The 14,796-nt window shown below is 35.1% G+C and overlaps 1 protein-coding gene across 5 annotated transcripts in view; it reads left to right on the plus strand.

Annotated features, from left to right (window-relative positions):
• The window catches only part of ANKRD50 (ankyrin repeat domain 50), a 60,396-nt gene that overhangs the window by 37,238 nt on the left and 8,362 nt on the right, over window positions 1–14,796 (plus strand). For 4 of the 5 annotated variants that reach the window (XM_042983940.1, XM_042983941.1, XM_042983939.1 and 1 more), the window contains one exon: window positions 12,906–13,135. In XM_042983940.1, coding sequence (XP_042839874.1) covers window positions 12,906–13,135 — 230 coding nt within the window. Of the gene's footprint in view, window positions 1–11,341; window positions 11,625–12,905; window positions 13,136–14,796 lie in introns of those variants that run through there. The other variant, XM_042983942.1, reaches the window with a different exon arrangement.

A 14,796-nucleotide genomic window follows, 5' to 3' on the forward strand; every position in this document is an offset into this window, starting at 1 on the left:
AAGGATACAGGATAAAAGCATATAATCTGAAGCCTGATCATTATTTGGAAATCTGGGAAAAGTGACTCTTTAAGTTATTTCTTAATTCTTGTTACCTAGACTCTGCTTAAAAGTGTGATCTTAAGATCAACATTATCAACATTACTTTTGGAGGTTATTAGAAATGCAGAATCTGAGGTCTGTTGAATCTCAGTCTGCCTTTTAACCCATTTCCTAAGTGAGTGAATCCTGTGCACATTGAAGTTTAAGAAGCACTGCCCTAGGCTTGTTTCTAGAGTTTGCTTTGATTATTTTCTCTTATATTAGTTTATTCTAAAGCATTTAATCCTTCTTGTAATCTTTTACCCTAATCTAGAATATTATTTATCTACTCCTAGAAGTAATTTTAGCCTATCTTCTAATTCCTTTTGTTCATAGTTGGCCAGTTTTACCATAGTAAAACAGTGGTTTCTTTAGGTCCTTCTTCTGAGGACTGTGATAACTTATACAACAAACTCAGATTTCTCTGCCTACCTCTATTGAAAGGTCTGGATAATTTCATTTTGTTCTTTTAAAGTATGTTTCGTGTTTCCAAAACTTGATTAGAACACATAAGTTCATTTATTGTTTCAAGAAACATTTTAAGCATATGAGGGAATGTTAAAGTCTTTAGGAGATATGAGAAGTAAGAATATTCTTATTTTTCTTAGGGTTTAGTAAGAACTTCATATATATAATAAGGATATAGATTTTTTTTGTTATGTATGTTACAGGTTTTTTTTCCGTTTTTTTTTTTTTTTTAGCATTTTTGCTGTTTTTTTTTAAAAAATTATGAAATAAGATGGTTTCTATATGGTAAAGTGGTTTGATTTTATGAAGTAAAATAAGTAAATACTTTTCTGCCATTAAAAATATCTTAAAGGGTGCCTGGCTGGCTTAGTTGGTAGAGCATGCAACTCTTGATCTCGAGGTTGTGAGTTCGAGCCCCACGTTGGGCATAGAGCTTACATTAAAAAAATAAAAATATCTTTGGGTGCCTGGGTGGCTCAGTCTGTTAAGCTTCTGACTTCAGCTCAGGTCATGATCTCACGGTCCATGAGTTCGAGCCTCGCATTGGGCTCTGTGCTGACAGCACAGAGCCTGGAACCTGGAGCCTGCTTTGGATTCTCTGTCTCCCTTTCTCTCTTTCCACCGCTTCCCTACTTGCACTCTGTCTATCTGTCTCTCTCTCAAAAATAAATAAACATTAAAAAAATTAAAAAAATATATCTTCTTTTTAAATTTTTTTTTTAACTTTTTAATTTATTTTTGAGACAGAGAGAGACAGAGCATGAATGGGGAAGGGCAGGGAGAGAGGGAGACACAGAATCAGAAGCAGGCTCCAGGCTCTGAGCCATCAGCCCAGAGCCCGACATGGGGCTCGAACTCACGGACCATGAGATCATGACCTGAGCCGAAGTCGGACGCTTAACCGACTGAGCCACCCAGGCGCCCCAAAAATATATCTTTGAAATATATTCTGATTGGTTGCCTGTTTACCCTACAGTTGTTCTAGTTATCTTTGACCATACTATATATAATTGTCTTAAATTTTAAATCAATTTGTCTTTCATGTTATTCTAATCTCAGAAATATTCTAATGTTATTTTTTTCTACTGTATATGTGTATAGTTAAGTATAATCATTGGTAAAAAGATAGGATTTTAAATGCTCATGTAATTGCTTAATAAAAATAAGTATTAATTAAGAGAACTAATTATATGTTACTTGTGGCTATCTAGAAGAATGATTTGGAGCTTTCCAGAAACTACTGACCTTTTACAGTTATGACTCATGATTTGAATACATGGAAACTGTGGTAGATTGAATTATTTGTTTTTGTTCTTCATCTCTCCGTGTATTCTTGGTCTTTGCCATATGATATTGGAAGTCCTTCTACTAGAGGAGAAGTATACTTCTCAGCCTTTTTCTGTTTGGGTCAACCATGTCATTTGCTTTGGCTGGTGGGATGTCAGTAGACAGGATCCAAACAGAGGCTTAAAATGTGCACGAGTAGTTGGGCTTATCCTCTTTGCTTCTAGCATCACCATGAGAATGACATGCCTTCTTGGCTCAAGAAGATGAGAGAGATGTGGAACCAATGATATGCCACTGTTGTAAAAATTGCTAACAATAAAAAAACTAAGGAAATAATATTTCATATCAAAACCCGTAATTTTCTTCAAAAATTTAGGAATCATCATTGATTCCTCAGTTTCACTCATTCACTACACAATCCATTAGCTACTTTTGTTTTATTTCAATGATAAAAGTACCTTCACTTCTCTGCATCCCCATTGCTGCTACTCCTTTTCTTTCTTGCCTAGCTTGCTGCAGTCGCCTCCCAAAATGGTCTTCCTGTTGCTATTATTGTCCCTCTTATCTTTACAAAGTGTTAAAGTATCAGGTCATATTAGTTACCTGCTTAAAACCTGCCAATGGCTTCTGACTACTTTAAGAATAAAATCTAAGCTTTACATGGTCCAGTCTTTGCCTACCCTTTGACCTCAGCTTGTATCACTTTCATCCTTGCTCATTGTTCTGCATCCACATCATTACCCTTACCATGTTTTGAAATAGGTGACATTCCAGCCAGCAGATTTTTATATGGCTACTTGTCTGGTATCACTTAGGTGCCAGCCTTAATATTACCTCCTCAGAGAGCCTTTCCTTTCCATCAAGTCTTTGAGACATCTCCCCACCCAGTCAGTTTCTTAAATCAGATCCTCCCACTTTGCTTTCTTTATTTCTTAATTTTCAGTGTCTAGCATGATCTGAAGTTATTTTGCTTCATGTGTTTCTTTGACTTTCTGCCTACCTACTGGAATGAGCAGACTACCTACCTGACTTGTTCACTTTATATCTCCAGAACATAGACTATAGAAGACAGTAACTATTTCTTGAATTGAGGGAATAACTATGTTTTAATTAAAAAACATCATAAATTTGGTCACATTTATAATTTGTGTTGCTCTAACCACATTCCGTTTGAAATAGTACATGTTTTTCTGCAGAGTGATTTATACATATAGATTATATAGTTATTAATGACAGAGATCCATTTGAACCAGTATTTTTTTATTTTGTTTGTTGTTTCTTACAATGCATGCTAAAATTAATTTTTATAAAATGGAAAACTTTTTAGCGGCATCCGATTTATATTCTATGATGTGAATCATGAGATCACGTTTTGCCTATCTTCTATAAATCCCTAGTTTCTTCTGTGTTTCATAGTTTCATTACTATAAATCTTTCTGAGATTATCATTTAAAATTTATATTCATTAGAAAAGAGAAAAAATGTTTGTAGCTTAAATCTCAGTTATGATGTTTATTAATTGCTACTTTAGCGAGAGAAACAACTCGCACACCATAGACTTCACAGGAATTGAAACATAAAAATTAATGACACCAAGTACAAGAAATGGTTGCAGAAAAAGAATTTGTGGAGAAAATGATTGTTCCTATCCCTGAAGTTTATCATTTATACAGGAAAATAAATAAAATAAGAAAACAAATATGCATCTACCTACCTATTTTGCTATATTTACTTTAAATCTAGATTTACCATTTTGTTTTAAAGAAAAAATAGGGGTGCCTGGGTGGCTCAGTTGAGCCTGCCACTCTTGATCTCAGGGTTGTAGGTTCAATTTCTACGTTGGGTGTAGCCATTACTTAAAAATAAAATCTTAGGGGACATTGGGTGGTTCAGTTAATCATACAACTCTTGATATCGGCTCAGGTAATGATCTCACAATTTGTGAGATCGAGCCCTGTGTTGGGCTCAGCGCTGACAGAACTGGATCCTGCTTGAGATTCTCTCTCCCTATCTGCCCCTCCCCCTGCGCAGACTCCCTCTCTGTCTCAAAATAAATAATTAAACATTAAAAAAAAAAAAATCTACATTTGAATCTTCCCTGGTATCCCTTGCTAATTTTGACCTACTCACACCCATAAGATGACCCCTCTTATGGAGGCTGAGTGGCTCATTCGGTTAAGCGTCTACTTCGGCTCAGGTCATGATCTCACAACTCTTGAGTTCAAACCCCATTTTGGGGCTCTGTGCTGACAGCTCAGCCTGGAGCCTATTTCAGATTTTGTCTCTGGCTCTCTCTGTCCCTCCTCTGCTCACGCACTGTCTTTCTCTCCCTCTCTCTCTCTCTCTCTCTCAAATATAAATAAACATTTAAAAAAATTGAAATTTGAACTAATAAAATTTTAAAATAATGTATTAATAAATATTTAATAATAAATTCATTACATATGAACATAAGTAACATTTTAATGACAGAATTAATATTGTCAAAAAAAACCAAAAACAATACACAAAGTTAAAAGAAGAACATTGTTTTACCTTTTTTTCAAATCTTTTTAATATTAGGCTTAATATATTGGATTATCATCTCTGCTTTTGAATGCAGCCTCTGGAAAACTCCACTCTGTCCTTGAGAGAGAACTACAGTGAAAAAGCAAATCACATCTTAGTTTTATTCTGACTCTGAAATGCTCTAGGGTATAGGGTACCCTTAGGGACCCTCACACCACACTTTGAAAACCAATGTTCTATATAAATGGTGTTGTGTTGCTAGCAGTATTCTGTAATGTTTTCTGTGTAACATTTTTTTTTACATTGTTCATGTTGTTACATGTTCTATATGATTCATCTTCAATATATAATTCCAGTCTGTATAATTCACTTGTTGTTGTCATGTTGATACTCATTTAAGATGTATTTAGCATTTTAACTTTTATGAAACAGTACTGCTGGGCTCCTGGGTAGCTCAGTCAGTTGAGCGTCTGACTCTTGATTTCCGCTCAGATCACGATCCCAGAGTCATGGGGTTGAGTTCCAAGATAGTCTCTGTGCTGAGCTCGAAGCTTACTTAAGATTCTCTCTTTTTCCCCTGTGCCCCTCCCCCCCCCCCCCCCCCCCCTCTAAAACAAGCAAACAAACAAAAAACCACAGTGCTGCTAAGAACATTCTTGGATACTCTCTTGGACATATACTAGGAGGAAAGTAGCAAAGGGTAACTCCAAATTGCATAGTTAGAAGTGAAATTTGGAATCATAGGGTATGTATATTCATCTTCAGCTCTGTGAGATAGCACTAAAGCTTTGACATTGTATCAGTTTGTCCTCATAGATGTGTGTAGATCACCAACAGGTGCTGTATTGTCATTGTTCTTTGTGTTTTAGAAAGCGAATGTGAAATGATATCTTACTATTTTAAACATCTTTGATACTTTGGCACTTGTCATTTTGTCTGTGAAAATTTTGTTTTGAAATGTAAAGAGTGAGTATTTTTTAGTTATTTCCTTTATGTTTTATCTTTTTTGGGTCTTAATATTTAAAAACGCGTTCTCTACTTGGTTGTTCTACTGGCATTTGTTGAGTGGCATGTGTTTCACTATTAATCTATAATACCACTGTGAGATACACATACATACATATGTATTTCTGAGTTCTTCTACATTGGTCTATTCATTCATTCATTCATTCATTCATTTATCAGTTATATATTGATGCTCGGAATGTACCAGATGCCATACTGGTATATGTTAGTAAGTAAAAATGGAAATGTCAGACGTGTTTATTGAGCTTACATTTTGAGGGTTGGAGTACGTGGCTGGTAGAAAATAAAATGTTAACAATATATAGTATATCTATTGGCAATAAATACTGTATGGAAGATCAAGCTAGAGTAAGGAGGAGAGTAGTGATGTACTGGGTAGGTTGTGGGAGAATTATTATTTTATATAGGGGAGATTAAGATATTGTGAAGGAAGTTTCTGACAAGAATTTCCAGACTGAGGAAGTACTAAGTGAAAAGTCCTGAGGTGGGAGTTGGCTTAATATAATCCAAGAAAAAAACAGGATTTTTTTTGGAGAGCCTGTGTGGCTAGAACAGAGTGAACAAAGGAGTATGTGTAGGAGACAGGTAGAGAAATAGGATTCATACAATGTATGCACTTCGAGGCTATTATAAGCACATTTATTTTTACTTTCAGTAGATTGGAAAACATCAGGTCTTTCAAACAGAGTAGTAACATCATCTGGTTTAACATTTTAAAGGATCACACTGTTTACTTTTTGAGAATTGGGTTGAAGGTGGAAACAAGGGAATCAGTACCTGGCCAGTGCAGTAATGGAGGTAAGAGGCAATGGTGCTTGGATTTGGGTAAAGTGGTTGATTATTCTTAAGATTTATCTGGTAGCACATTGGATGTGAAGTATGAAAAGGAAAAAAGGATTAAAGGATGATTCTAAAATTTTTGGCCTGAGAAACTGAAAGGATAGGAATGCTCTTTACTGGAAAGAAGAAGACTAAGGTAGGAGCAAGATGAGGATTAGAGGTCTGAAGTTTAGGTTTTAATATGTTCGAGATTAGACAACTAAGCAGAGAAGTGGAGTAAGAAGTTAGACTCACAAGTCTGGATGAAGAAAAGAGGTGCTGACTGTGTATATAAATTTGGTTTCAGGGCATTAATAAATGTACGTAAAAAGTGAATGGAAGAAGATCCAAGATACAAATATTGACATATATTTCAAAATTGAAAGGTTGGGAAGCTGTGAAGAAGAGTAGCTAGTGTGGCAGGAGGAGAGAGCCACGTGCTAGGGGAGGAGGTATGGAGTTGGAAGAGCTTCACTTTAGCCTTACAACGTCACACAAATAATACAATAAGTTAATTTGAGAATGGGATTGAGGCTACAAAGAAAACAGTCAGATGGAGTCTTTAGAGTAACAGCAGTAAGTGATGATAAAGGCTTCTTAAGACATGGTGATTCGGAAGGTGCCTTTCAGGATTAAATTTTGTGTTGAAACATGATAAGAAATTTTGCCTGGGGGAATTCTAGTAGGAGGGAGTACCAAATACATCGGCTTCAAAACAAAACAAAACAAAACAAAACTGAAAGGAGAGTCACGTGGCTGGAACAAATGGGAGGATTCAGGAATGGATCCTAAGATTTTGGCCTAAGAAACTGGAGGATGATGAGATACATTAAATGACATGGGGAAGTCAGGTGGGGAAGAACTTATTTTGGGGGTAAATTGAAAGAGGATACGTCTTTAAACATACTAAATTTGAGACGCCTATGGGGCATACACAGATAGATAGCAGACAGTTTGGGAGATTTTTACTTTTGAGTTTAGGGTGAGGTCAGGGCTAGAAAAAATACCTCAACATTTTTAAAGCCATAGATTGGCTTCTGACTTATAGTATGACTGAGTAAGGCATGGAAAATAGCACAAAAACAAGAAAGTAAAACAATGAGAGAACTATAAACCAAACCTCAATAAAATGTGGAAGTTAATATCAAATTGAGATGCAGACAAAACTGGCAGAACATTTATTCTTTAAAATAAGTGTGTACTCTGAATATCATCAAGAGTATAAAGGCTCTTTTTTTGAACCATGGAGACAGGTTACAGACTTATGCTGGAAGTTCCCCTGGACCCAATTAGGCAGAAAGGAAGAACAAAGAAGGCAGGGAAGAAGGAGTCAAACATTTGGGGGGTAGTCCGGGAGGGGTTTGTGGTGAGAAATCCTGCCTTATATATATCCCCACAGCTTCTGATCTTAATTGGCTGGGGAGAAGTAGAAGCTCAAAGAAAATTTTCATGCTTATAGCTCTGAGTCATAAGGAGAATTCTTACAAGCCTGGACCTTGGATACACTAACCTGCAATTGCTGATCCAGAGGGAACTTAATCTTATTGAAGAGCTGTCGTAGATATATAAAAATGTATCTCAAGAACAAAAGGAGGAAGGAACACAGGAAACACTCACCAGAAAAATGTTGCCCTGGAACAAAAAGAAATCTGTGGCCAAATATATTGCCTTAAATGAAAATGTAATTAATAAGCAATTGCTTGAGTTAAACAATTGCATGGAAGCAGAAATAAAAGTGCTTGGAGAAGAGATGGTGAGACAACAGGAGGAGATGAAACATGCCCAAAATATATATGAAAGCTTACTCTGTGAAAAGAGATATTTCCAATCACTAGGAGAAAGATAATTTCATAAATAGTTTTGAGATAACTGTGGAGCCATGTGGGGAAAAAAAAATGTTTAGGAACCATAGTTCACATCTTTATGCCAAAATTAATTTGATTTAAAAAATAAAATTAGGGGCGCCTGGGAGGCTCAGTTGTTTGAGCGACCAACTTCGGCTCAGGTCCTGATCTCGTGGTTTGCAGATTCGAGCCCCACGTCGGGCTCTGTGCTGGCAGCTGGAGCCTGAAACCTGCTTCTGATTCTGTGTCTCCCTCTGTCTCTGCCCCTCCCCTGCGCATGCTGTGTCTCTCTCTGTCTCAGAAATAAATAAACATTAAAATAAATAAATAATAAAATTAAACGTTCAAAGCTTTTGAAGAAAACATGAGGAAATGTTTTTTAAGCTGAGAGTTGGGAAGGCCCCTCAAAAATGTGACATAAAACTCAAAAGTCATAAGAGAAAAAAAATTAATTTTGATGTACATAAAAATTAAAAAAAAGAAACTGCATGCCAAAAAAACCTTAAAAAGTCAAAAATAAAAATAACAAATGGTGGAAAAATTAACAACAATGTATTTTCTCTATACTAAAGAGTACCAAGAAGAGAAAAATTGATAATCTTTTGTAAAGTGGGTAAAAGGATATAAAGACACATTTTAAAGAAAAAAAGAAATATGACTCCTAGGCATATGTAAATGTGATTGGCTCATGAGAAACAAATGTAAATTAAAACTATAGTGGTGCCATTTTTATGTATCTGTGGAAGAAGTAAATAGGCATTCTTACACAGCTGTTGGGAATGTATATTTATATAATTTTTAAGGAGAGTATTTTGCCAGTTACTACCAAAGTATACACAGATATGCCCTTAACCTAGCAACTGTAATCCTAGTAATATATCTTACGGATATACACATTGCAAAACATTGCAGCTTAACACATTACAAAATGATATGTATAAGAACAAGGTAGGTTTAAACTGAACTATATCAATAATCACATTAAATGTAAATGGTAAATATCCTAATTAAATGAGTTTGTCTGATAAAAATATGAGATCTAACTATATGTTGGCCACAACAAATATACCTTGTATATAAAGAGACACATAGTTAAATGAAAAAGAATGAGAAAATACATACCATGCTAACCCTGATCAAAAGGAAAGACTTGTATAGCTACATTAATGTCAGGTGATGTGAATTCTGAAGAAAATATTACCAGGATAAAAGAGGATCTTTTGTAATGACATAGGGGTCAATTTCTCAAGGATATAGCAATCATAATAATTGTTTATTCCTATAATAACAAAGCTTCAAAATATCAAAAACTGATAGAATTGCAAGAGCACATAGACAAGCCACATTTATGTTCTGATATTTTAACACTCCCCTTTCAATAATGATAGAGCAAATAAACAGCAGATCAGCGAGTACATAGAACAGTTGAAAAACACTATCACCAAATTGACCTAACTGACATTGGTAGAACAGTCTACCCAACAATAGCAGACAGTACACATTCTTTTCAAGTGCCCATAAACCATTTAGTAAGATAGATATATTCTGGGCCACAAAACAAATCTTAATAAATTGAAGGGTACGTAAGTTATACAGAGTATGTTATCTCATCACAGTTGAATTGAATAATGATAACACAATAACATAAAAAAACCTAAGAAATCCCCAGATATTTGAAAGCTGTACAACCCACTTCTAAATAACCTATAATTTAAAGAAGGAATCAAAGGGAAATTATTTTGAACTAAATGGTATTGGAAATAGTAGGGAATTCATAACATTAAGGGATTATTATTAGAAGGAAAGTGTGAGGGGCACCTGGGTGGCTCAGTCAGTTAAGCATTGGACTTTGGCTCAGGTCATGATTTCATGGTTTGTGAGTTTGATTGAGTCCTGCATTGGGCTCTGTGCTGATAGCTCAGAGCCTGGAGCCTGCTTTGGATTCTGTGTCTTCCCCTCTCTTTCTGCCCCTCCCCCATTTGCGCGCGCGCGCGCGCGCGCGCGCGCTCTCTCTCTCTGTCAAAAATAAACAAACATTAAACAAAAACTAAAAAAAGAAGAAAAGTGTGAAACAATTATTTTAGTTTCTAAGAAACTAAGCAAAGAAAAACAAACAACCCAGAGTAAGCAAAAGCAATAAAATCATCAATTTCACCCACCAGATTTCCCTCAACTCTGTTATAATATTTGCTGTAAGTATAATCAGTAGACCCTAGTAGATAAGAGTGTAGACTAATGTAACTGACTGCCTTGGTTTGCCCAGGACTGGGGGTGGGGAGTGGGGATGAAGGACGGCTAGTTTCTAGGACTCCGTGCTTAAAACTTGGAAAGTCCTAGGCAAACCAGGATGAAGGGTCCATCCTTACCTAAGTTCTGGAGTCACAGCTTGGACTTGAATTCCTTTCTTTAACTGGATAAATGACTTATCTTCATGTGCCTTGATTTCCTTATCTGGAAATTGGTATTATAATAGTACTTATCTTAAGTTTATGTGAGAATAAAATGAGTTAATTGGTATGTAAAGTACTTAAAGCATGTAAAACACTGAATTAAAGTTAGAAGTGGTCCCCCTGCTTCTCCCCTTGCCCCACCGTTTTTTATAAGCAGTGGCCTCCAATCTCACTCTTTTCTTCTACTTACCTGCTTCAGGCTTTCCTTCAAATGTAGCCAGTTGTCTTTCTAAACAGAGATATAAATGTATCAATTTCCTGTCTAAAATATTTCAGTTGACTCCTTAGTTACCCTTAGGTCATAGCCCAAATTTCCTAATAATGTTTATAAAACACAGTATTTACTCATTTTCCTAACTCTTCTCTTCCAGACTTTGTTCACAAGTCTTTCTTTTCTTCAAGATAAATGTACTGTTGCCTAAACTAGATTTTTTTTTTTTTTTTTTTTTGTCCTATGTGTTGTCTTTACCCTAGCTCTTTCTGTTGGCTAAGCTTGTTTATTTGGCTTCCCTCCCCCCAACTCCCATCCCTATCAAAAGTAGGTTCTGTGTACTCCCACAGCATTGTGTGTTATTTATCAAGTGGTAGTGATCATATAGTACATTAGTATATCATATACTATAGTGTATATATATTACTGTAGTACTTGCTTTTCATCAAACTTCTTTGTTTTCATGATAGAGGAAATATGTACAATAAGGTACAATAAATTGTTTTCCCAAATTTAGTATATTCCTTCTGCCAAGATTGCTCTGCTTTCCTTTTATTACAGTTTATTGTAAAATTTTCCCAGTTCCTGGAGAATAACTGTTTCTTCAAAACTTAACTCATCTTGAGCACCTAATATTTGAATATTTCTCTGACATTCTCTGCCTTTCCTGTCTACCCGTCTTGAGTTGGTCATTTCTTATCTACCACATTAGTAATTTTACTGCTTTTTATCATAGCACTGAGTATACTGCATTGAAGTTATTTGTTTTCCATTCTAGAGTACAACAATGTCAAGTCTTCATTTAGGATCTACTATGGGCACAGCACTATGCTAAGTCCTGGGGTACACTCATGAGCAAAACTGACATAGTCCTTGTGTCTTGATGCTCACAGTATAAAGGAAGAAATAAAAATTAATGGCATTAAATTAGTAAGTATAACATTGCAAATTTGCCACTGCTACGAAAGAGAAATATTTAATACAATGAAAGCTTACTATAGGGGTTCAACCTTTGGAAAGTGACTCTCAAGCTTACAATTAAAGATTAAGGAGGAGTTAATTACATGAAGAGAGAAAAGAAGCACATTTCTGGCAGAGAAAACTGCTAATGAAAAGGTCCTTGTGTAATTGTATCTAATAAAAGTTATTGAAAGAAGGCTAGTGTGGCTGGAGTAATATTCTAAAAAGGTTCTTTGGCTGCAGCAGGAACTCTGGGGAAGTGGTTGGAAACATGTAACATACAGAGCATACAAGTGATTGTGGCAGTCCAGGTGAGAGATATGATGTTACAGACTGAGGTGGGTTTGAGAGACATTTATAAAGAAATGTTGGTAGGACGAGGTGATAAAAACGATCGTGGTTGCTATGGGATTGAAAGTTTAAGAAGAGAGTTGTAGAAAGGATTATCTGTAAATTTTTGGTATTAATAACTATATGGATCATGTCCTTTTCACTATTGTATTTTTTAGTGCCTTATTCACCACATGACATGCTCAAGTAAACATTTGAAGAAAATGAATGAGCATTGTTTCAGTTTTGAAAAAGTTATATTCAATTGCTATGTAAATTTTGAGTAGGAAATGCATTGTTCTGTGGAATTAAACCTAGAAATTTGCTCTTTACATTGAAATTTGAACATATATCAAATGGGACCTAGGTTATAGTAATTTATCTTTAAACGATCTTTTAAAATAAAATTTATATGTGACAAGCTAGTATAGCCTGCAGTCATTTTGTAAGAGAAATGATGATAAAACATTTCTAAATTCTGTAGGACCCTTGGTATTTTCTTTTTATTAAAGTGATCCCCAAAGTTTTCTTTTTCCTTTGCAACACATTTTAACTTGGTTATAAGCAACTCAAGCTTTTTATTGGTGACTTAAAAAATCAGGAAAGGAGTATTGAAATCTAGTTTCCTAAAGTTCCTACTATCCTTCCCCTTAATTATGCTGACTTACTAATACACACACACACACACACACACTCATGCACACCCTTTATTGTGGAAAATTTTGTTACTGAAAATGTGAACTATTTGGGACTAGTATTCTTAAAGTAAGGAACTGAAACTTACACAATATTTTTATTCTAAAACCTAAATTTATTTCTTCTTAAAACATTTATAATCTATATTACTAATATCTGAATGATAAATCTTAATAACATTGTAGCCAGTAATATTGAGAATGCTCATACAGATGTATTTTACAGGTGTGTTCTACTCCCTCTTTTGGGAATGAAGCCTCCCCAACAAAGCCTGTATCTACTTGTTGACTCTGTGGATGAAGGGTGTAACATTACCGAAGGTGAACAAACATCTACCAGCTTATCTGGAACTGTTGCGGAGCTCTTAGCTGGTCACCATGAGTTCTTTCCACCATGGCTATTGCTTCTGTGTTCTGCCCGAAAACAGAGTAAGGCTGTTACTAAAATGTTTACTGGTAAGTGTAATTAATGCCTTGTGTGTACTTTCTGTGTGTTAATAATCTGTTTCTAAACCGTGTGTCATGTCTTCTAAACTATCTGTTGGCATTTGGTGTAAATGCCACATCGATTTAGTATTTCTATTTTTTTTGTTGTTGTTGTTCAGTTATTTCCCAGCCCTCTTTGTCACCAATATTATTATTCTAAATCATATTTTTACCTTTATTCCTCTAGATTGACTTTAATAGCATACTTTTAAAAATTGGAACTATTAATGATATAAACCAAAGAATTATTAAGTTTGGTTAAAACTTTTAATTTAGGAGAAGTTTGAAATACACACTTTCTTTCCATCCATGAACATAGCATATTTTTTCTTTATTCAACTTTTTTTCTTAGATCTTTTTTCAGTTTTCCTTGTATATGTCCTATACATTTCTTTCTGCTTTTTGCTAATGTTTTAAGTTGAAATATATGGGTTTTGAATTGAAATGTATGTATTCAGAATTGAATTTGCAAGTATATCACTACAGGGAAAGAACATTAAGAGTTTTACTGGCTCTAAGTAAGTTTCATCTACTCATATCTGAGGATTTAACAGAACTAGTCCCTGTTCTCACAGATTCTTCAGGATAATAAATAATTGCAGTGAACATCAGTTTATAATATTGGCACACATCCTATCACTGTCATTCTGTCACCAGCACTGAGAAGTTCCATCCCTAAGAGATATTTTCAGTAAGAATACAAAAGTGGTTCAACAGACATATGGTCCAACATTTCAGTAAATCATGTTTTTATTCCCCTAAAAATTTTGAGCATTTTTCAGCCTTTTCTTATAAAAAAAAATGGCTAAAAGTGTTGTGATACCAATGTATTAAATTGTGCATATTCATACTAAGGGAATTACATGTATAGGGATTAGAAGTTGCAATTTTAAAAAAGTAATTATTTTCAGTAACTTTAACTCAGGATATTCAGATTACTGATTAACAGATATTCTTAGTTCTGTTTCATTGAACAGATAACTATCATGAATGATGAACTTTATAATTTATTCTATCCAGGAGCACCTGGATGGCTCAGTCACTTAAGTGTCAGACTCTTGATTTCTGCTCAGGGCATGGTCTCATGATTCATGGGTTCAAGCCCTGCATCGGGCTCTGCATTGACAGCACAAAGCGTGCTTGGGACTCTGTCCCTCTCTCTGTCCTGCCTCCATGTGTGCATGTCTCTCTCAAAAATCAATAAGCATTTAAAAAAAATTTATTCTATCTAAATTCATATTACGAAGCATTTAGAGGTGAAAGAGCTTTATTTTCCAAATCACAAGCATTTTATATGTATTCTTTATGAAAGTACATTTACAGTGGTAATTTAAAGGCAGTGACAGATGATACTCTAATTGGATGTAAATATTCAGTCCCATAAGTAAAGCTAGCGTATATTCAGGTATGTGGATGGAAATATATACATTTTTCATGTGAAAAAATCAGCTTATAAAAACAAACAAGTATTGTTGGTTTTCTCTGGCAATTTTTTTTCCTGGTCATTTGGGACTTCAGAAAATCTCACCAAGGTGCTTTTATGGATACGCATGTAAGACTGTCCTAATGCTGAGTTTAGTACCCCTTATCACTAAAGTTGAGCAGAGCTCTGAGCCACTAAAAGAATAAGA

The sequence above is a fragment of the Panthera tigris genome, chromosome B1 (genome assembly GCF_018350195.1).
Source record: "Panthera tigris isolate Pti1 chromosome B1, P.tigris_Pti1_mat1.1, whole genome shotgun sequence".
NCBI lineage: Eukaryota > Metazoa > Chordata > Mammalia > Carnivora > Felidae > Panthera > Panthera tigris.